Source organism: Corvus cornix, chromosome 14, assembly GCF_000738735.6.
Source record: "Corvus cornix cornix isolate S_Up_H32 chromosome 14, ASM73873v5, whole genome shotgun sequence".
In the NCBI taxonomy this organism is placed as follows: Eukaryota; Metazoa; Chordata; class Aves; order Passeriformes; family Corvidae; genus Corvus; species Corvus cornix.
Window position 1 is genome coordinate 4,864,140 of NC_046344.1, and position 21,207 is coordinate 4,885,346.

Sequence of the window (21,207 nt, forward strand, 5' to 3'; positions counted from 1 at the left end):
ATTTTAATTCTAAATAACCCCTATTCTGTGAATGGATCTATGCCTCATCTTGCAGAAGTAAGGGAGTTTCACCAGACTGACATATGCGCTGCACTCTGAAATGAGACTCTTAAGACTTTATTATGCCTTTTCCAAATGGATGCAAAAATTATCAGCCATGGATCAGCAAGGTTCTGTGGGTTTATGACATAAGGACAACACAGCTTGGTGCCTCCAGCTGAGCATGTTAATCAATAAGACACATTTGTTGTTTTACTTTAACTGAAGATGACTGGGTCAGTAACTGATTGCTTGGCTAAAAGATCTAAAACTGGCATTTCACCATCTTGCCTGGCTGTGATACACTTGTTTCTTTATGCCATGTGCTCCCTTTAGGGAATGCCTTAATATGAACTTCTGGCTAACAGAGAATGAGATTCTAATTTAAACCCTGGGTTTGCCATCTGTGCATACACTTGGACTTTTGTCTGTATAACCTGCCAGGTATGAAATCATCTGGTAAATAATAAATCTGAATACACATTCCAATTATTAATGGCATCACCACAAACCAGGATAAACCCTTGGCCATGTCAGTTATCAAACTGTCACTATGCTTATGATACCAGTATCTTTGCCAAATATGTCAAGCTACAAGACAGGGAGAGGAAGAGTTTTTTCCTGTAATGGGGCATTTTCGGTGCTTTTGAGAAACAGACATGCATTAACATTGCAGTACCATGGCAACAAGACTCCTTCTCATAACTGTGCAAACCATTGCTTGTTCTCAGTTTAATGTTCCCTCAGGTGTGACAGCCCCAGGTAACAAGAGCAGATAGTGACAGGGAAGGCAATGCTACCAGGTTGTGTAGACACATGCAATGCTTATCATCAATTAACAAATGCCTTCCCAGCTGTAGAGAATTAAGGGGAGATTTTTAAAGCCTGTAATTTTAAGGAAGGATGTTCACATTACTATCTCTCAACAACTGGAGGCTTCCAATGCCACCCAGTGGAAAGCAGACTGCCTGGATGAGTTCCTCACCTTCGATGAGAAGGCAATGAACACCAGTAACACTGCATTTTATAGCTCAAGAACCTTCCTGTGAACATCTCTTGCATGAAGCCCTGTTTCCACAGAGCTACACTCTACAATATCTCTCTACTCAATGGCAAATTTAAGATGCTCAGTTTCAGATGTCCTTGACATCAGTTGACAACAGGCAGAGGTTCACACTAGCAGGCACTTGGATTCAGCTGACTTTCCTTATGCCCTGTCCTTGGGTCAGGACTTACCCCATAAGAATGGCCCTGGAGTTTCTAATGAGCCCAAAGAGCACCAGCAAACATATCAGGACATGAAACAGGAGCAGGCCCAGGTATCCCAGCCACCTGCAGCAAACAAAAACATTGTCTGCAAAGGAAAACTGGTGTGTAAAAAGCACAGATCAAGAAGTGTTGTGATTTATGGGGAAAACACAGCCCTTCTCTTCTCCAAAACCACCTCCAAAGATTAATCTTCAGAGATCTCTGGTATTTGTGGGACTGGGAGTTGAGGCAGGTAAAAGCATTTACACAACATGCTCAGCACAAATAGTTGTTGAGAAATGAGACTGCTAGTGTTTTCTAGTGTGAAGTTATATGCACTGGTCATCATCAGAGGAAGAAAAGCCATTGGGGCTTCTTAAACTTTCTAGATATTTGTTAGGAAATGCTTCCATTATTTATTCCACATGTTTGGATAGAGATTTTCTTTTGTGGAATACCACTGATGCAATATCTTACTAAATATGTTTAATAAAAAGGAATGCTAGGGTGTGGTTAACTTACAGAACTAGTGCCACTTTCTACTCTGTTTAATGTGTTCTTTATGCACTTATCAGGACAGAGCAGTAGCTATATCTGGTTTTTCCCCCAGTGCTAGAATACAAACTACAGATTTTGTGTGTTGAGAATAAGTTTCTCATCAGTTGGTAATAAAGACATCTAAGACAAAAAAGCTGTGCATTTTGATTTAAACCGAATGCAATCTTGCTATAAGAAACAAATCAGCTGCATGGGCCAAGAGCACCTGCAGCAATATAGAGCCTTTGGCTCAGCCATCCAGAACATGCACATAATATTTGCAAAACAGGCCAAAGCAGATGCTACAACCTCTACACTACAGCATGTTACACACCTGTACCAGTCATAGAGGTCAATCTGAATTGCCAGCTCCTCCAGAGACAGCTCATCATTCTTCCAAAAGGGGATCTCAGTTGCTTGCCTGACCAGATCATCCAAGAGACTTTGCAGTTTCTGGACAATATGCAGATAGTCCGTCTGTTTCTTGAACATCTCCTCCAGGACGAGCAAGTTTGGTTCCACTGTTTGGTTCAGGGCCACTGCAGTGTCCAGTACCTATAGCATGGGAAAGAAAAAGGGGGAAGAACAAATTTAAAAAAAAAATAATTAAAGTACAGGAAGCCAAGGAAGTAAAAGGGAATTCATTCTTACTAGCAAGTCATGGACAGCTTGCAGATTACCAGTTCTCTGTCTTAAGAGCCTCAGACTGCTTACCCTTCAAAAGCAACTTAAAAGCATCTATAAGGGAGACTGTTTGCAAGTAGTCCAACGATGGCACCTCAGCTGAGCCTTAACACATGCACACATTTTGCAGCCATCAGGGTTGCACTATGATACCGTGAAATTAGAGACAGCACGGGAACAACCAATGGTACTAAAATGCTACATTTTACTAAGATTTGTCTGCTTTGGCCTGCCTCCTCTTCCGGGTGTGGAAGAGAGAGCTGATCACAAGCTGTTTTTATACCTAGCAAAGAGAAGACTTCATTTAACAAGCTGCGTTCGCTTTGTTATTTTTAGAAGAGCGGAAGAAATCACCCCGCCACTAATGGAAATTTTAGCACATCTCTAAGCCCAGATATGAAGAGAAAACAGGAAGAGACACAGGCACAGGCGGATTCGAGAGGAGAGGTGCTGAGTGAGGCTGCTCCTCGCCACAGGCCCCGTGGTGCGGTGCTCACCCGCTCCTGGACGCCGGCCACGGTGCGGTTTGCGTGGCGCAGCGAGTACGTCAGCCGGTGGATGCCGTCACTGGTCTCCCCATTCCCGTAGAAGCCCACAGCAATTCCAGCACTGCAGAGAGAAAAAGCAACAAAGGGCAGAGGTAAAGCTGAAAGGCAAGTGTGCAACACAGGGCTTATGGCTACAGCGCCTGGGTAGTCACACCAGCGCTTTCCACAGAAACAGAAGCCGCTCCCTCCCAAAGGGAGCTGGGGTCATCCTGCTCCTCAGCAATCACTGAAAAAATGCACCTGTAAACATTCACAGCCACCAAGTCTCCACACAGCATCTATATGGTGAAGAGCAGAACACAACATGCGTATTTCATTCACAGTAAAATAATGAAAATCTGCTAGAGAACTGTTTGGGAGCTCAAGTCCAGCCACGGACAACCAGAAATCCAGCCAGGCAGCTCTCCAGTGGCTTCTGCAAGAGGCCATTGCTGTGCCAGGAGACACGTGCCTTCTCTGGACATGAAATACAGATTATTTTGTTACGTTTTTTTAAAGCAGGACACAAAGAGCTTGCTTTGACTGCTTGCCCATGGTGGTGGTTCCTCCAGATACATTTTCCATGCCCTCTTCTCTACCCTGTGAAATATCTATGAACATTATCTTGATTTATCTTCCCATTAGAAACATTTGTGTCACACTGATTTAGAGTACTGGGAAGGGAAGCTTAATAACTTACTGGGACAAAAGGCTTATTTATTTTTAAAGTAAGTGAATTTCAAGCTTGCAGACATAATTCAACTCCAGCTGCTTAGCAAATTACCACCTATCAGCTGATTTTCCATAACTGTCCACACATATCAGTCTGCCCCAATTATGAAGTAAACCATATTAGCTTAAGCCTCACTTAAAGGAGGAAGATCCTGTAAATGAGTTGCAACCAGAGGATTATCTCATGCAAGTCAGCAATACCTCTTCTATTAAGAGATCGCTGCAGGAACTCACAGTTCCTCTTCCCAAGCCCATATTTCCTAATAATAGAGGAGGAAAGAACTTGTGAAGGGATCACACAACTAAACTCAGGGCAAACAAACGTTACCAAGACACAGTTTTTCTGTTCTCATATTATATTTAGCTTGAGAACACTCAGGATCTTTTCTAGAAAGGTTCTCAAGACACCAAGGTTGTGTTTGTGGCAGTGCAAAGGAAGGTGGTGGTGATGACCCTGTTGTAAACCTAAAGTTATTCTGGATGAAACCTTTAGCTCCTTCACAACAACTTTGTGTACTGTTCCTGCTCTCGCTCCTCTCCTGCAGGAAGACACATCCATCCCTACTTTCCTGGGCTCATCTTTTTCAAAAGAGCCAGCAGAACAATGTAGTTCATATGGTCATATTTCTCCTTGTACGTGACAAGAAATAGAAGCAAAGATCATGAACTGAAAGCAGATCCACTAGGAAAATCTGTGTCAGCCTCATGCTTTTTCCACCAATTGAATCTCCATAAATTATAGAGAGCTTGGCCCATAAAAACCTCAGCTTAGGAGTCTTCTAGGGACAAGAGGCAGCCTTCACACACAGAAAGAAAGGCAGCAGCTATGTAACAAAATATTTAGCATTAATACAAGAAATGGGCCTCTTTCTTCAAGAACACCATTCCTCAAACATTTTCCTAATGCAAATTTTGCTGATAACTAAAGAGAGAAAAACCCTCTGCATTCCTCCCTGGTTGCAGCTATTATCCGAGCTTGATAAGACATGCCTGGGGTGCACGGGGGTGGAGGGGATAAAAAAGAAACACTCCCCCCTCCCCCTAAAGTAGAGAGATTACAGATGCAAAGCTATGCCCAGGATAAGGCAACTCAGCATCCCATCACAGAAATTGCAAAACCATGGCTTGAATTTCCCCTTGTCTTATCAGAGCAAAGAAATTCACACAGACCCTTTCAGCCTCCAGAGCTGCAGAAAACGTTAACAGTTGCTTCTACCACAGGCACCAAATAAATTCCAGAACATTCTTGACATTGAATAGGCAGATCTGACCCCTTTAATTAGCAAGCAATTTCTATTCAGCCTGTTACAGCTACTAGAAGCCTATTATTTCAGCAAAGACTTGGTAAGTGCCCAAAATCTGCTGCTTGGCTCTCAGTATTCCCAGCACAGTAGCACTGTTTTGGTGGGAAAGACTCAGAAACAGCATTCTGAAGTAGCAGCAGCCACCTTGTCCTTGGGGATGCTGCACAGAGAGGTACCTCAGCCAGTTTACTCAAAAGTACCTGCTATGAAGTGCTGGCAGTACAAGCAAGTGACTTTAAACTCGTTGCCCTGTTGGAGGCACAACTACCTCCAACATCTTTCCATAGGCTTCCCATCCTGCCCAGCACAAACCACAGCTTCCACTGCCCCAACCCTCCAGGCACAGTCACTGCTCCTGAAAGAAAACACCACAGCACAAATATTGGGATAAAAGCCATTTAATCCAGGTAATAAACTCCTGTAGACATGCGAATCACACATTCACTGCAAATTACACATAAAGTGTTAATTATTCCATTCCTGCCCAGCAAAAGCCAGCTCTGCACTCACATCCTGTGCTGGCAAGGGCCTCTGACACAGCCAGTTCTTCCCCTAGGAGCAAGCCATACAGTTTTGTGGCACTTCCCCTTCCTATCATAGTAGAGAGGGAAGGAAACCATTCCACAAGCCTGGGCTGGGGGCAGCTGTGCCTGAGGAGGGGCAGAGCTGAAGGGCAGGCAGGGGGGAACTGCTGCTGCTTGGCTTTGTTTGCATTTGGCTTCATCTAAATCCAATAGTTGTTTCAAATCCCTGCCCACACACACTGATATGAGTTGCTATTGTTTAAAGCAGATTTAAGGATTTACACTAGTTTTTAACTACCTTTTATGTGATTAAAGGGAAACAGAGGAGCTCCTTCTATTTAAGTGCATTCTTTTAAAATAAAAGTAGATCAACTCAACCCAACAGCATAAGTCCTTGAGGTCATGATAAATCACAGGGCTTCTTGCACGAACCCTGGAAGGCACAGTAGCCTAAGATACAGCAGATCCATCTCCCAGTACAGGATGACAAAATCATCACCCAAGGGAGAAGCCTGTATTTCTGTCACACAGCCTGGATACAAGAAGAGCATTCCTGAATGACAGCTCTTTTCCATCCTAGCACCCTCTGGAAGATGCTCCAACACATATTCAAGGTTCCTATGGGAAAGTCATCTCTATTTCTGCCATTCTTGCTTCTGTTGCACTCCCCTCCTAGTGCACACATCCCTCTCTCCTTCCAAATCCATACTGTCCCATCCTCAATTCCTCCTCCCAAACCTACCTTTGTCAGTCTCCTGTCACCTCTACTACCATCACCACCTCTCCTCTGCTTTCCCTCTCACTCATATTTTTGAATAACATCTTAAAAATCTATCTATCAAGGTCTTACAGGCCATCTAAAATGTTCCTGCTATTCAACACCGCACTTAAAAAGCTGCTTGGCTACTCAATTTTGGCAAGTTTTAGGGAACCCACTTATTTAAGTCAAGAAAACACTGCACTTCTGAGCTTAAAGCTATCACCACCAGTGCACACACACACACACAGGACACAGTACACAACCAGCTCTTTGAAGAGTTACACAAGTGAGATGGAAGAGGTGCACGTCAGGATTTCTATCTTTTCCTACAAATACAACAGTGTGATTTAAACTCCTGAAGGCTGTCCACATACTTCAGGATCACTTTTCAGCAAGACTCAAGAAATTCAAGTCTGGAGAGCAGCTTTCCCACTGTGTGTATTCAAGAATCACATGGGCTTTAGACACCTGGATAAAGAACCAGAAAAGACAAATCAAGTGTAATTCTGGATTTGCTTGCAGCATGACCTGCAAAAAACCAAAAAAATGTTTTCTGCATTTACACATGATGAACATCAGAGCATTAATCTGACATAGAGAGGATATATGTGCCTTCTGGTGATGAGATCCTCCTACTGTAATACCACTGTGACCCTCTGGGTACCCAGTAACCAGTCTGAAAAGATGAGCACTAGCCATTCACATCACATACTTAGAAACGAATAATCTAACTACACCAAGTCATCTTTAATTACAGGAACTTCATAAGAAGAGCCCTTTTTAGACTTCCAAGTTCTCAGGAGGAATGTTAATTTGTCTGTCTAATTACCACCTTGCACTTTCGCACCAGGGGAAACTGCTATTACTGGCACTTGATAAAGCAAGTTTTCAGCATTTATTTGCACCCATTTCTTTCTGATACCCTCTCCACAAAGCTTTCTCCCCACCTTCAGAGCTGAGCTCCCTTCTGGGAGCGTTAGGGTCGCCTAACCAGTGGATGAAGTGCTTTATAAGACAACTCCTCATACACAAAAACCAATCAAAATTGGTAAGGACTAGAACTGAAGTAAGTGTTCATGGAACAATCTAGGCTAAGCATTCCTGCAGCTTTGTGTCTAGAGCAACTGGGAAGACTCATTAGAGACATTTTGTCAGAGAGCTCCTATTAACCAGTTATGCCTCTGCTGGCTCAGCATTCTCCCTGTTTTGAGTCATCAGGAAACAGGGATTCCAAGCCCACAGCAGGATTCCAAGCCCAAACAGCCCCCTGGAACTGAGGAAACCTAGAGAGAAACATGTTCTAGGCACAGCTGGACTTAACCAGAGTTAACTAGCTCTCAGCTAGGAAGACAATAGTCCACTTCCAAGTACTCAGACTGACCAGACCTGCTGCTGGTTGGAATCTCTTGCTGCTTCAGCATCCAAACAGTGTCACAAAACTGCCCCCCAGGTCAGGCTCCTTTCAGAACAGCCTTATACCCCATTAGGGCAGCTGCTGCTCTGGCTCTCCCGTTACGTGTGACACACAGCTGGGATAGGATAGGACATATCCGGTGGGCTAATCTTTAATCTGTGCTATCAGGAAGTCACAGGTAGATACCAACAGTTGGAGTTGGCTTGTCAGGAGCTGTATCTGCATTCCCAGGCACACACTGAGCCCAGAGTGCCAAGAGACGCTGATTTGAGGGCACTGTGGCACCCAGCTGCTGTAGAGAGGCAGAAAATCAACCTCTGCTCTGCAGGAGAGCAGCAGCACTTGGACAGCACCTTCCTCACCACGATGGGACCAACCTGCTCTTGCTCAAGCATGCTGATTTCAGAGAGGAAATAAAACAACTAATTTAAAAAGTCAAGAAAAATGGTCATTCAATGTCACGGTAGATTCAGATAGAACCCTATGTTATGAACCTTAGTTTTCTGCATTTAACACTTGCAGAAACAAAGCGTACACCAAGGATGAGAACCAGTGGTTCAGATTTTGAGGAAGCCTAAGCAGCTTTCCAGCTTGTGGGTTTGACATCAAGTTTATCAGAATTTATATGCTGCCCTTCCAATTTTAAATTATCTCACACATGCTCTGGAGAAGTGCAGAATACCTCCTTCCACCCTTTCTACAATCAAAACCAAACACAACTACCACAAGGCAGCAGCTGCCTCGGTCACATTTGCTGCATAACCATAGCCAACAAGGGCCTGTAGCAGCAGCACAACTATAAATAGCATCAGCCAGAGCTTCTGTAAGAAAGGGTTAGGACCACAGCTCTCTCAGTGGATTGGAATGGATGCAGTTGAAGCTCTTATGATCACTAAAATAATGGTGAATGAGGCTGAGATTTCTTCTTTGCAAGTTGTTCTGTGGTTTGCCTACTTGCAATCAGTAAAGCATGGAAGAGCTCTTTGCAAACACAGCAATACTGGCTGGTACACAAGGTCTCCTCCTCAGCCCCTGCTTCTACAGGCAAATCCACCCCCAGCTGCTAAACCACAGAATGTCTGCTCTGCACTGTTTGTTCCAACACTTCAATGCTTTGCTGTTCTCCTAAGTGAGTGCCTCGAAAGAGCAAATACACAAGTGCATCAGCAGCACAGTCTGGCTCCCGAGCAGCCCAGCCTGGCCTTCAAGGAACACCTCACCTCCCGAGGGATCACACACCCCACCCACCACCTATCGGCAGGCTAACGCAAAAAGTAAACCACAAGGCACTGCCAGATACCATCATCTCATTGCTCCCTCCTCTCTGACTAGGGGACTGCCCCCAGACCTGCCAGACCCACAAAGCAGCTGAGACCATCTGGAGTCTTGGGCAAGAGTAGATGATGCTTGGAATTGGAAAGAAACACAAATTGGAAAGTGCTCAATATAGGGCACACATCCAGAGTACTCATTCTCCCCAAGTCAAAACAAGATCAAAGGCTCCTTCCTTGCTTGCACGTCTGCAAACCTGTCCCTGCTTTTAGATGCCCCATCATTCACTTTTGAGGAAATGATCTCCTTTTAAATTCTCCTGCACCCATTCTCCACTAATTACTGGTTTTTTTCTTGTTTTTCATCAATCCTTCTTTCCACCTCACCTCCAAAAGCTTCTATTGCTCAGTCATAACAGGAAACACTGCTGACCCCGGCACCATTATTAGCAGCCCTTGGAGATGGCACATTAGTACAGATAACAAAATGCAGCAGTGTCTTACACAGGCTACAAAATCTGAATGCTCCCTCCAGTCGAATACCAATCCTTCGAAATCCAAAAGAATCATCTATGTCTCTTTCTTCCTAATCTACTCTCCCACACAGTAATTCTTTTTGGACACCAGATTCTGAGAAATCTGCATTTAGACCTGATAAATATTTCAGCTGTATCCATCCTGTTTAAGCAATAAGCTCCCAAGGACAGAGGGTCCTTGATTTATCACTTGAGAAGTATCAAAGAGCAGGACATTAGCTATTCCTTTTCACACTGCTCAAACCACCAGGCAGCTCTGCAAGTGGTAGAAAGGAAGGAAATATATTACAGATATTTCAAAACATACATACATCAAATGGAAAGAGGCATTATTGCCAATAGTCACAAACTAGAGACAGAGCATTTGAAGTGTGAGGACGTGAGACAGGGTGCCCCAGAGAACGGGGACGATGCCCTTGGGCTGGGCCGTACCTGCACACGAGGGTGGCGATGATGACGCACCAGGCCGTGCAGCAGCAGTCAGCATTGAGGTGCTCCTCGCTCTTGCGGTGGCGGCAGCAAAGCCAGAAGGAGTAGAACAGGAGGAAGAGCAGGTCCAGAGCCAGGCAGGAGAGAGCGATGCCACCCAACAGCAGCAGGGCCTGCGGGGAACAGAGACGGGTGTCACAGCTGCCCACAGCAGGGGAGGTCAGCCAGCGCCCGGCTGTTTGAAGGCTCTGCAAGGCATACCTTGAAAACAAGTCATTTTGTGGGTTTGGCATATTTTTAAAATATAAACAGGCGATTTTTTTCATCCCCCTTGCTCCGTCCCACTCAATGAAACCACATTCAGTCGCTCAGCAGTAAATAGCTGAGCCATTTTGTCTGTCCCAGCCTGCAAACAGCCTAAGTTAATCAGAGGGTTTCCTCTTTACTACTGATCACAGGTCAGCAGATTTAGAGAACAAAAATAATAAAAAAAATAGTTCAGCCAGCTGCCTCTATCTGTACAGTTTTTTAATCTTCATGAATAAATATAGAGGCTTATTCATTAGAAATCCAAGTGCATGAGTGGGTTTGAAAGGGGGTGGAATTTATTATACATGCATGAGATTGATTTTTAAAAAAATTAATCTCCATGCAATGCTTCTGTTCAAGGTAGACCCAGAATAAATGCTAAACCCCTCCATACACCATCCACTTATATAGGTACAACAAACGTGAATGCTACAGACACACTTGAAGCAGTCACAAGCTGAGTTAGTGTGAATTATACCTATTTCTAGCCATGTTCCTGGAGGAAAGGGAAGTTGTAAGTGTTTAACTCCCTTTCAATCTCTTTTTATTCAAAAAAATCCTGGTTAAAATCAAAAAATGCAAACCAATTTTGTTAAATAAAATTTTAAAAAATAAATCCATTCCAACACCATTTCTAGCCACATTTTCCCACCTGCACGAATCAAGCAAAAGGATACAATTTTATCCATCAGGTTTTTTTGATAAATCCTTCCTAGTGGTGACAAATGCCAACTTACTAGAAATTCTTTAAATATCTGGAAAGGTTCCAAGTTACTTACTGCTGCCCCAATATTGGGAATGCAGACACAGATCTGTATCAGCTAACCTAGAACAAAGGTCTGGGTTTTCAAATCAGTATCTCTTTTCCTCCCCATGCAGAAATTCCTTAAAGAACATTTATATGCTTCCTCCTGATTGAAACAATAACTTCCTGCTGATCAAAAGGAATACAACAAAGAACGCTGAGGTTGAAGTAAAGAACTTTCACAACTGGTGGCTATTTCTAACAGGGTCTGGTAGGAACTTGCTCTTTGTAGGCTTTTCTTTCCCCTCTTTCCCCTGCTCTGCTCCATAGGTACTCCCTGCTGAGTGATTATCCTGGCAAACAAGCCACACAAGGCCCTTCCCAGCCAAGAAACGTCAGCCATACATAACGAGGTCCACACCAGTTAAACCCAAGTGCTGCACCACAGATACTCCACGTAGCCACTTGCTCTTGGCTTTCCCAGCCTTTAGAAGCCCTCCCAAAGCCCACTAAGCACCCTGGGATGGGGGGAGCTCACAGGTGCTGCTTTCCCAAACTAAAGAGCAGAAACTCAGTCCCGTTGTACAAAGGGAACTCTGGGATCTCTACCAGCGAGGAGTGGGGGTGGAAGGGAAAAAGCCCAATCCCCCTTTCCCATGCTTTCTCCAGATGGTGTGAGTGCTGCTTGAGTTCCTGAGCAGAAAGGGGCCTCTGAGAGGGAAGCTGCACTTGGAGCCCCACATTCCCCCACTTCTGAAGCCTTGCCATGCATGAACACTCGATGCTAATTCAACTAACACATTTGGCATACCAAAGCTCCTCAGGGATACTCTTTATTTTTTATACATGTCAGGCTGCTGTAAGGCAAAGCTTTCCTGCCCTGCTCGCCTGCACTTCTTTCTTCACACCCTCAACCCTCCTGCACATGCTAAAAGGCATTACTGCTGGAAAGACAAACTCAGCTGAAAACATCCTCCCAGCAAATCTTTTATCAGCAAAAAATGCACACTGCAGCTCCAGATGTAGGAGAACCACCCCCATTGAAAGGAAACACTTAAAAAAAAAAAAAAAAAAAAAAAAAAAAGAAAAATGAATATTAGATTGCCAACCAGCAAGCAACTTGAAGTCCTGGCTTTGAAGGGACACCTAATACATGCTTTAAATTTGCATCTGCCCAAAAGGACTTATCTGGCCACTATACCACAATCTGCATTTCATTTTCCAGAGAATATTTGTTTTCCATTAGTGGATATGTGCCATGACAACAAGTGAAATCATCCAGCAGAGCAGTTATTAATCTTTCTGACTGATGAGTGAGTTTAGGACCCAGGGACTAGCTGGCAGTGAAAGCCTGGTCACAGCCAAAGATAGTCCTCTGCCTGCTTGTCAGGATTAAACTACAGTATTTAAAATAGGGGGGTTGAGGCTGGATAAACCCTTAGACATTCTATCCTGCAACAGTAAATCTGGGACTCGGTTATCCAAGGCCACATTATCCCAAGTAAATGTAAAATTATGCACTGGGCCTTTTGCCACAAAAGAGCATCAATTCGTCTTTGAACATTTGCTGAGCTATCAGAACCTTTATAGCAAATGATGCATGAACTGCCCTTACAGGAAAATGGAGACAACTTGGAGGAACAGCATTTTACCACTGCACTGACACTAATGGCAGAAGTAGAGACAGAGCAGTCCCTGAAAACGAGAGTAAATCCAAGTGATATCTGCCAGACTGGCAGGAGACGAAGCTACAGTGTCAGGAAGCACTTTCAAAATAAAAGCTGCACACAGGGAAGTAACCACAGGAGCACTGCGAGCCTGGAAAGGCACCACAGGACCTGAAAGCACTTGGTGTTGAGCAGGGATGGTGCTGCAGTGTTAACAGCCTCTCTCAGCTCCAGCGTGGTTGCTGGGATTCGTGGTACTTACCAGCTCCATGGGAGTAAGATGCCAAAAAAGGGGCAGAAAACATCTAGATCCTCATGTACAGAAAGGGGAAACAAAGAGCACAGCAAAAACATTCCCCACAAAGCTACCCAGGGGCTGGTCAGCTCTTCCACGTGGTATGGTGTTGATATCATTCCTAAGGACTTACAGGGAGATGAGCCTTCAGTTTGCTCAATCCCTGCTCTCCAAGACCCTGCCTTATGTCACTGGGGATCAAATAAACCAAGATACAGCCTTGTCTGCTGGATGAAAAATCCCCATGTGAAACAGCTGCTTTCAGCTTGCAAGTTCCAAAGGGTGATCCACACCCCTAGTTACCTGAATGTATCTATGGACTGTGCTCCTGGAAGGGTAATTTTAGCTGCTGAAACTGCACTTACAGGAGGATACTTCATCCCATCCAACAGATGAAGTCACAAAGAAAAGAGATCTACATAAGAGCATAAGAAAAGGGATACACAAGATATATTTATTTCCTTAGAAAGGGGGAAAGCCTAAATAAAGCCACAAGGCACCACAGTGCAGGAGGTAAACTCTGCGTTGCATTAATGTTAAATGTCAAGGTTTATACCACTGCAACAAATGTTGTTTGCTCATCACCTGACTTTACAGAAGAGTATTGGCTTAGGGACCTTTCTTCACACCACCATGTCCCCTCTGCCATGAAGATTATTTGGCACAAAAAGAGCTGGCAGCAGACTAGGTTTAAGAAGTTAATGCTGAATACACAAGGGCTCAAAACAATCCAGGTGTTCAAGTACAAGTTTTACCAATCTCAATTTATCCAACTTCCAATTACCACATTCTTTAAACCTTGACTGCACTAAGAGCAGTAGGGAATAGTGAGAACCTCTTCACATGGAATAGACAATTGCTATTTTACTACTAGTTAGAAACTCTACTAAAACTTCTTAAGAAACTTGAGAGCAAAGCCAAAGCCTTCAGGTGGTTCCTGAGAAGCACTGCAGTTTCACTTTTAATCTTCCATCAATGATTTGAAAGGTATTTCATCTTAAAACTTCATCATTTCAGCCCACAGAACAAAAGAGCTACAGCTTTTGAGCACCTCAAGAACACAGCTGTCTTAATCATTGCCAGATTGAGAACAGTTTACCTTAAAGCTAGCTTTTGCCAAAAGAAAGCTCCCCATTGAATCTGCAGCTAGTATTCTTTCTGTATTTCCATGCAGCGACTTGAGACAGTGATAATAAAACAGAGAGAAGAGGTTAAAGGAGTGTGGGAAGAGAAAAACGTTCACCCAGAAGAACAAATGAAGCAACTTGGGCTGCTGCCAAAGGAGCACTCATCTCTATTTATTCCATGAAGGACGGAAATCATCTTAGCAAGAAAAGAAACTGCTGTGGGATAGTGTCATGCCTACACTACTTCCTACACCACTTTCTTTTTTTTTTTTCTTCCAGACTTCAGGACATCTCTCTAAAAAGCTTCTGTACTCACACATGATAAGCAGCTATCTCCTACTAAACTAACTGATTTTTTTTTTTTATGCTGGCAATACAAGGAACACTCTGACCTCCTCATCAACTTGCTCTGAACATGCTGTGTGTTCAGAGACTTGATTTTCAGTACTTAAAAAATGCTGTACCAGGCGTTTGTTGAGATACTTGAGTGTCTCAGGATGTCACTTATCCCACAGCCCCTACAGAAGGGTAGGGAACACAGCCAACCCTGTATTGGCCAATGTGATGTGGGGGGAGGATGCAGAAACCACTGCTGATGTCAGCACTAAACCATCCCTATCTCCTCACGGGGGACAGGCCTTCCCAGGCCAATTACTGTGCTCAGCACTGTGGAGGAGCAAGGCTGGGCAGGAAATGTGCTGTGGAAGAGGCTTTTCCCACGGTAGTGGGATGAATTCTCTTCCATGAGGGATCCATCTGCAACAGGGAAGAGCACCATGGAAACAGAGAACGGGTTCCACCGTCTCATCTCCTACAGACATCTCCCAGAGAAAGCACACTGGTAAGGGAGGGCAGTAGATTACAGATATATTTAGGGCAAGTCCACACTGGAGCAAGCAATATAGGCCAACACTTTGCCTTCAGCTTTTTTTGGATATTGGCTTCCCTTTTCAGAAAGCAGGAAATGCCAAGGATTGTGTCATGCTTTTTTCTGTTTGGTTTTTTTTTTTAAACACCTTAAGACAATACAGAAGACAGATTAGAATAAAAACAGATCTGCAGCTAAAACCTCTCCTAGCATGACTCCATCACTCAATTCCATTTACCAAGTTGGTTAAATGAGCAGGCCAGTTTCCTCAACACTCTACATAGGCATGGGCATTACACAGTTACTTGGTATTAAAGCTGTGAACTAAAGCCACTTTAATTACAAATGAGTGTTCACACAGGGTTTTAATGTAGTTTAACTAGAACGGCCTTAATTCAGTGTAGTTTAATTCACTTTAGTGCATTTAAAGTGGTTTAACTAACCTGTTTTGAATTTATTCCTCCAGTTAATTCAGATTAATTTCTCAAGTGTAAGCAAAACTAAGAACAAGGCTAGGTTGATTAAAAATTCATCACAATTTCCTCCATACTAACATTGTGATCCCTTATTTCATAATTAAAGACTTTCAATATTGCCTTTATATTTGGTCCAATTTACAGGACAATATGGCAAAATAGAGGCCAAAAAGACACAACTTGCTGATCCTTGGCTTATTGCAGCAATCAACTCAATATAATCACTGCCATGATTTTGAGAGCTGTGGTTGAATAGCACATAGCTCAGGTATGTCTGCACACCTCAACTTCCACAGGTTCCATGTGGGCAGGTGCTAGAATTCATCAGAGCAGCTCATATCACACACCAAAGAGAGATGGAAAGCACAGAGTAGAAAGGATTTGCTTAACAATTGGGTTGGATATTTTCTCCTGCCCATGAATGCAGATCTAAGCTGTGCTAATCAGCAGTGAACACTGGAGTCCTATTGGGTTGAAGTCAAATAACAATCCACTTATTCCCTGAGTTGTTACCAACTCAGCAATCTCCATCTTACACAGCAAGGAAACATTCCCAGAGGTAAGGGGGTCCTCTAAATTGGATGTTCTTATCCCTAGTTTCTCCATAATGCTGGCTGAAAGCCTCTGTGCACTACAGCAATGAAAAGAATGAGACACTCTCACCAAATTCAGTTTCCACTGACAGGTCCCCACAGACTAAATCTTTATTAAATGAGGCTTAGCTCAGAACTGGCAGCTTGTCAAATGAGCATTCTCACTGAAAAGGCCGATTTCCTTTCTGGGGATTCTGCAAATTCCCTTGCAGGACTCTAAAAAAACCCCACCACCACGGATGCATCGGTGTTCATGCAGGTCTTTGCCCCAAATCCCAGACCAGCAAAATATGTAAGGAATCCTCATGGGAACAGGCCTTCAGCTTTAGAAAGTTATTTCTTCCTAGCACTCCCAGCTGGAAGAAGTTACAGCCATTAGTTAACTTTGTTAAAAGGCAAGAATCAGATAATTATTTGGGATATTGAGGTGAAGGGCACCAAAAGGGTAGCTCGAGGAATTTGGCAGGTATCCTGCACCATTCACATCCACACTCAGCTTGCCCAGCTCACCCGTGGCAGATCCACACAATTCCACCAGACATTCCATTCCCACATCAGATTAGCTCACACATTCCCACCCAACAGCGGCTCCTCTACTTGAGGTCTTTTAGAAGCCACTCGATTTCCTTGGTTAGAAAACTGTATCAATCCATGAATGTCTTAAGACACAGGCTCCTCACAAGGAAAATTTCCAGCAAACTGTATAATGGAAAGAAACCCTATGCTATAAAGGGAGCATGAATTTAATGCTTCTACAACTCAGGGCTAAGCAAGCACTGCCTGTATTACCTGGTTCGTGCTCAAGTGCTGTATAAATTCCCATGCCAAGACAATTCCCCAGCTCCAGCCCTCCAGCAGGAGCTCAGCTATGCTCATGCAAGCCTCGAACTCCCTGAAGGCAAGATGTGGTACTGCCTGCAGGCAGGGACCTGGGCACACTTGCAGAGCCCATCTAGTGAGTGAGGCAGCACTGCTGTGTTTTAGAAAAGAAAAAAAAAAAAAGCAGGAAACACTTAGGCCTGAAGCCCAGTGATTTAATCCAATTTCCATCCTTTTTCCCTTCCCCCTCCTACAACATGCACTCTCAGAGACAATACACTTCATTTAGAGGGGAAAAACATGATCTCTCCTAAGTGCCTGTCCTTACACTCTATCAAGCCAAGTGCTGGGACACTGCTTTTTTTAATCTATGATGGCCATTCATGCTCTGGCACAGAGCAGCCTCAAGGATTTTCTTCCAAGACCCCAGCTGTACAGAGTCTGTGCTTTACTCCACGTTAGCTGTTCTTCAGATATTGCTGTTCCTTATTAGATTTGGGTTTCAAACCCAAGTGTTCATCCCACTCCTGTGAATTTTAAGAATTCCCCACAAAGATTGGGCCTTCCAGTAGAGGAAGCACCATCTACAAGTCTCCTGTTCTTCTGCAGAACCCTGTCCTTTGCAGCAGACATGGCACCAGTTCAGATTAAATGCAGTATTTAGGCTCACAGCAACTTCTTGATCTTCTTAATCATCTCTTCTTAAACCAGCCAACCAAATCTGAACTGATCAGCCACTATGGAGTTTGAAGACACTGAGCCCAATCCTCAGCTCTGATGTCCTGGCGGGGAGGTCACTGCAAGCTGCACACACCAGTCACCAGTATTTTGCTATTTCTGTTGGGGGGAGGATAAACAAGGCACTGGGGAAGGAGAGGAAAGAGCACAGAAATGAGCAGAGCCACCCCAAAGTGGAACAGAAAACAAATACTTGTCCCAGTCGTGGAAACTTTCCCCAACCCATCAACAGGGCTAGCCCATCCCATCACAGGGATGGCAGTGTTTCCATGAGCATGACTGCTGTAGATAACGTGGTTCTGCTCCCTTCTGCCATTATTTTGCATTATTTTGAACTTGCTGGTTTGTCTTCAGGCACCATTTTAATCCCATTTATGTCTTGAGAGTTTTGGCACTGAGCAACTACAGCTGCATGCTATAAACTTGAGCATAACATTTGCTGCACTGAACCACAAAAGTTATACAGAATAACAGAAAGAACCCAAATTGGAATGGAAACTCTTAACATCAAATTGTTACTAATGTTAGACTTGAAAGGCAACTTAATGTTGCCTTTTTTTAATGTGTACAACTTGTTCCATATCATTAGCACAATGAAGAGGTCTTTTTCTAAACTGCAGCTATTAGGAAAATGTCTAAGTGAGAAGCTTTAGCACACACTTCAGCATTTGGAGGCACCCGAGCTTAAAAAAAAAAAAAAATTAAAATTAATTAGAAGGAAAAGAGATATTTTCTAGCCAAGATTACAAACCCACTGCAAATGGCTTCATAAACTGCTTTTATTAGCACTGAATAGACAGGAAGGTAAGTAGCAATAATTGGGCTTCTGCATTTATGTGTCAGTGGTGGCAATGGATCATTTTGGTGTACTCAGGTGTCTTTGACAGGGAGATCCACATCCAGTTTGACTTCAGGTTGCAAACAGCCCAATCTTCAGAACAAGGAGTAAGACGTTTTGGAACAACATGAAAATAACCAACAGGAAAACACCAGAGCACTGAGTTTCCATAATATTTACCCTACCCAGCTTCACTGGCATTTGTCTACACAAGTGAAGCAGGTCAAAAGGCTGTTTACACAGCAAAATCCTAGTGCAGTTTGTAATACACCGTAAGCCTACTACAGGGTGAGAGAAGCAGCACTCCTGATTACATTAGCAAATGACACTGGTCTGGCTGCCCCGAGGACTGACCTCTGGGAGGGGATAAAGAACAAAATCAAAGGCACACTGCCCTACATCTTCAGAAAGTCACAGCCCACTGTGCAACAGCCAGCAGCCCACATGACATCTTCCTTAAAATAATTTGTATTTGAAGCCAGCTTTAATGCAGTATGTCGGTCATGTGGAGAGGCCATGAAGAGCTGGGAAGGGGCAATATCCCATAGGGACAGCTTCTATAAGTTGGGGAAGGGAGAACAGAGACCTCTGACCCATCTATTGACTGCGGACCTGCACTGACCTCCTTGCACAAACAATGCAAACGTGCCATTTAACTGCCAGAGGCAAACAAGTGCCATGCTTCTCACCATAAATTCACTCCAAACTGCCTCTTTCAAGACTACTGCAGTCAGAGTTTAAAAAAAGAAATAATTAAAAAAAAAAAAAAAACAACAGGGGAAAGAAAGGGAGGAAATCTCTTCCTTCAACTTAAAACTGTACCTTTCCTTCCCATAAAAGAGGCTCCTTCATGTGCAGGAAACATTTCCATATCAAGTCTTCCTTAGTTTTATTTTGGGGTTGAGTTGCCTTTTCTCCTTTTCTTTCTTTAAAGAAGAAAAAAAGCTCTCAAAAACCCCTCTGGGACAAAGACTACCAATATTCACTATTGAGAACCTTCAAACCCATGAAAAAAAAATACCATAGAGGGACTAATGGAGGAAGCAGATCAAAAAAACTATCCAAGCTAGCCAAGACCCACCACAGTCACAGCTGGAGCCCGTGTTTCTGCACCACTGACAACACTGGGAGCGTCATTAACCACTTCTCCTCAGCCTGTGCAAGGAAGGCTAGGGAGCTAAGAAAGGCCAACTGCAGGCTCCTCGCCAAATGTGAGAAGGGATTAGGGCCTTCTCAGGCTGCTACCCCTGAAGGGAAATGCAATCTGAGTAGGGAGTTTTCTTTGCAGCTCTCCCCACCAGCAGTGCAGAGCTGCAGATGGTCCTCTCAGCAACCAGGGTCAAGCTCCCCCTCAAGAGCAGCATTCTGGTGAGTGGTCACTGCCTCACCCCTCTGCTTATGCTCCCCAAAGTCATCCTGATAAAAGGGGAGCACACGCTTTTTAAATTCACCTCCTGAATGCCACTCCTGAGTGAACGGGGGCTCAGCTAACAGCAGATGCACTTATAGAATAGAACCCTTGCAGTTACAAGGCAAATCTGATGCCCCAACACATATTCACGGAGGGCATCAATCTCACTCTCTGGCTCTGGTTCTGAGCAGCTCTTCTTGCAGTTTCTTCATTTCCCCACGGGGTTGGGGGAAGAGGGGAATCTGTCTCCTTTCAACTGTTTCAAAGCTGTTTAACTCTCTTAGGGTTTGCCTGCAAAGCTGAAAGCTGTCATGGACCACTGGCCTAAAAAAATGTAAAGTACTTGGTTTATATCAACTGTTTAAAGACAAATACACCTCACTTTTAGCTTCCTTTACTACCAAGTTTGGGAATACGTAGGACACAGGGCTATTTGGCTGTAAATAGAGGTTACATCAGTTAAAAGGAGGAGGTGTTTGCCCCACTGTGTCCTAATAGGATTTTTCATTAGTTGCTTTGCTTTCCCAGGATGTACACATCATATCCACTAGAAATCAATGCATTTTATAGGTAATTTAATACACACACAGCCTGCCTTCAGAGATCCTCTTATACTGCTCATGAGATCAGTGCTGGTAGAATTCCTCGAGTTCCTGCACTGATATTCATTCATTCAGCAATTCTTCTGAACCACAGAGATTGATTTTTCAGGAAAGTTGCCAGAATTCTCTTAGAGGTTCTGCTTGCACTTATGTCATGGCTATATTTAAAGAAGGAATCCCACTAAAGTGGTTTATAACGTGCTCTGGCAGGACAGTGTAGACAGAGCTAAATCCTATTAAGCTACTTAAGTTGCTTTCCCCCTCTGAAGTCATCTGTCAAATGCTGGTCCTAGACATAACAGCCAACTATCAAACTAGCTTATCAAGAGTCATGCTTAAAATACCAAACAAAACTATAAAATGCAATCATCACACACATGAGGAAGAGAAACTGGGGCAGTGTGCTGTTCCAGTAACCTCCTGGGATCCCAGAGGGTGAAGAAGGCTGGTGATTAGCTTTTCATTACAGTTAGATTGTAACCCACTTGCACACTACTGGACTTTAATAAAGAGAAAATAAGAATGACTGTGTCTTTAATGTTAGCCTTGACTCCTCTGAAAGGACTGTATGGACAATACATGAATGTAAGGCATACTTTTAAAATAGAGATCACACTAACAGGGCAGGAGGGAGTACCTGGGAAAATAAAGCACCATTCAGCCTTAACTCAGCACCCCACGGAGAAGGCGGAAAGCAGCATTCATGGTTATTTC

The 21,207-nt window shown here is 43.7% G+C and overlaps 1 protein-coding gene across 3 annotated transcripts in view; it reads right to left on the minus strand.

Moving 5' to 3' along the window:
* TTYH3 (tweety family member 3) overlaps positions 1-21,207 on the minus strand; it is a 74,290-nt gene that overhangs the window by 26,827 nt on the left and 26,256 nt on the right. For all 3 annotated transcript variants that reach the window (XM_039560042.1, XM_039560040.1, XM_039560041.1), the window contains exons 2-5: positions 10,009-10,178; positions 3,006-3,117; positions 2,159-2,379; positions 1,276-1,371 (exon numbers count right to left, since the gene is read on the minus strand). In XM_039560042.1, coding sequence (XP_039415976.1) covers positions 1,276-1,371; positions 2,159-2,379; positions 3,006-3,117; positions 10,009-10,178 — 599 coding nt within the window. The remainder of the gene's footprint in view (positions 1-1,275; positions 1,372-2,158; positions 2,380-3,005; positions 3,118-10,008; positions 10,179-21,207) is intronic.